Source organism: Chrysochloris asiatica, unplaced genomic scaffold (assembly GCF_000296735.1).
Source record: "Chrysochloris asiatica unplaced genomic scaffold, ChrAsi1.0 scaffold11181, whole genome shotgun sequence".
Taxonomy (NCBI): Eukaryota; Metazoa; Chordata; class Mammalia; order Afrosoricida; family Chrysochloridae; genus Chrysochloris; species Chrysochloris asiatica.
The window spans coordinates 1-1,433 of NW_006419699.1; the positions used below are offsets into that span (position 1 = coordinate 1).

General features: G+C 35.8%; 1 protein-coding gene across 1 annotated transcript; it reads left to right on the top strand.

Moving 5' to 3' along the window:
- Positions 1–683: 683 nt before the first annotated feature.
- On the top strand, positions 684–916 carry LOC102835696 (AN1-type zinc finger protein 5-like; the record flags this gene model as incomplete). The annotated part of the gene is made up of 1 exon (XM_006878148.1): positions 684–916. A coding segment is annotated over one exon (233 nt), but the record flags the coding sequence as incomplete, so codon positions are not given.
- Between the last annotated feature and the right edge of the window lie 517 nt (positions 917–1,433).

The following is a 1,433-nucleotide window of genomic DNA, read 5'->3' on the forward strand; positions in this document are numbered from 1 at the left end:
CTGGCGCATTAGTTCACAGTGCCACACCAGGTCTTCACCATTATAAAAATATTAATTATAACATCCTTGACTCTGCGTGCATTACACAGAGCTTTCAGTTTCCTATAATGTATGATCTTCTAGATCATTGACTACAAATATATATATACATACTTAACAAACACATATATATTAAAACACACCACATAATGGTACAGTATTGAGAATCCTGTGCTTTTTCTTTATGTTTAAGTATTATGGTGAAGCTGCAGGCTATATACAAGGGCATTCAAAAGTTGATAGAAAAATTCCATTGTCTTTTACTTCCATTTTCCACATTTGAGGGCAAGCTTCCCCTTCTTAGTTTGCCTCTGATGATTTATCTAATCCAAAAAGTTTTGAGTCTCCTTGACATAAGACTGCCCCTTTTGCCTCTAAACAGTTGAGAGAGACAGCTGCAATTCCTAGTTGGTTATCATAGGAATGCTAACATAAATATGCAACCTTGAGTTGATCAAACATTTAGTAAATTGTTTTCTTTATTGTCAACTATTTGTAACAGGCATCTGATATTCCTTTTATAAATTTTAGTTTACCTAGCTATATTTAACCTTGTTAGAATATAACAAATTAAACTGGTAGCATATTTAGTGTATCAAAGATTACTCTTTAACACCTTTAAAAATTGTTTGCTTGAACTCAAGTAGAAATGTGCCTGTTGCTGCCTTGCCTGTAACTCAGCAAATGACAGAAATGAGCATTTCAAGAGAGGACAAAATAACTACCCCGAAAACAGAGGTGTCAGAACCAGTTGTCACTCAGCCCAGTCCATCAGTTTCTCAGCCCAGTACTTCTCAAAGTGAAGAAAAAGCTCCTGAGTTACCCAAACCAAAGAAGAATAGATGTTTCATGTGTAGAAAGAAAGTTGGCCTTACAGGTATTACAGATAACAAAATGATATTTCAAAAATTTTTTATCCCTTTTTTTTTTTTTCTTCCCCATCCCATTTTTATGAACTTTTTGAAGACCCCCTTATATATTTTATTTATACCAACATTTAACAAGGAGCTAATGAATGAGCTCTTCAGGGGGTGCATTGTTCTTACACTTAAATTGAATTATAGACTTTCAGGCATCGAAATTTGCTTAGAATAGTATGGAAAGGAGGATGGTAGTGAGGTGGAAAGATACTAGGTTTGATTTTCAGTGGTCTCATCATAGGAAACCTTTTATTCAGGCCCTTTGAATTGTTTCCCTCTTATTGGATATGTGAAATGCACCTCTTTTGATTACTTGGTACTCCTGGGCAAAAGTACTAGAACCAGCAGCAGCAATAAGCATCTACTGTTTGTGTGTGTGTGTGTGTGTGTGCGCGCGCGCGCAAATAATGCACATGTAATCGTTACATTTCATTGAGTCTATGTTGACTCCTAACGACACTGTACAGGGTTTCC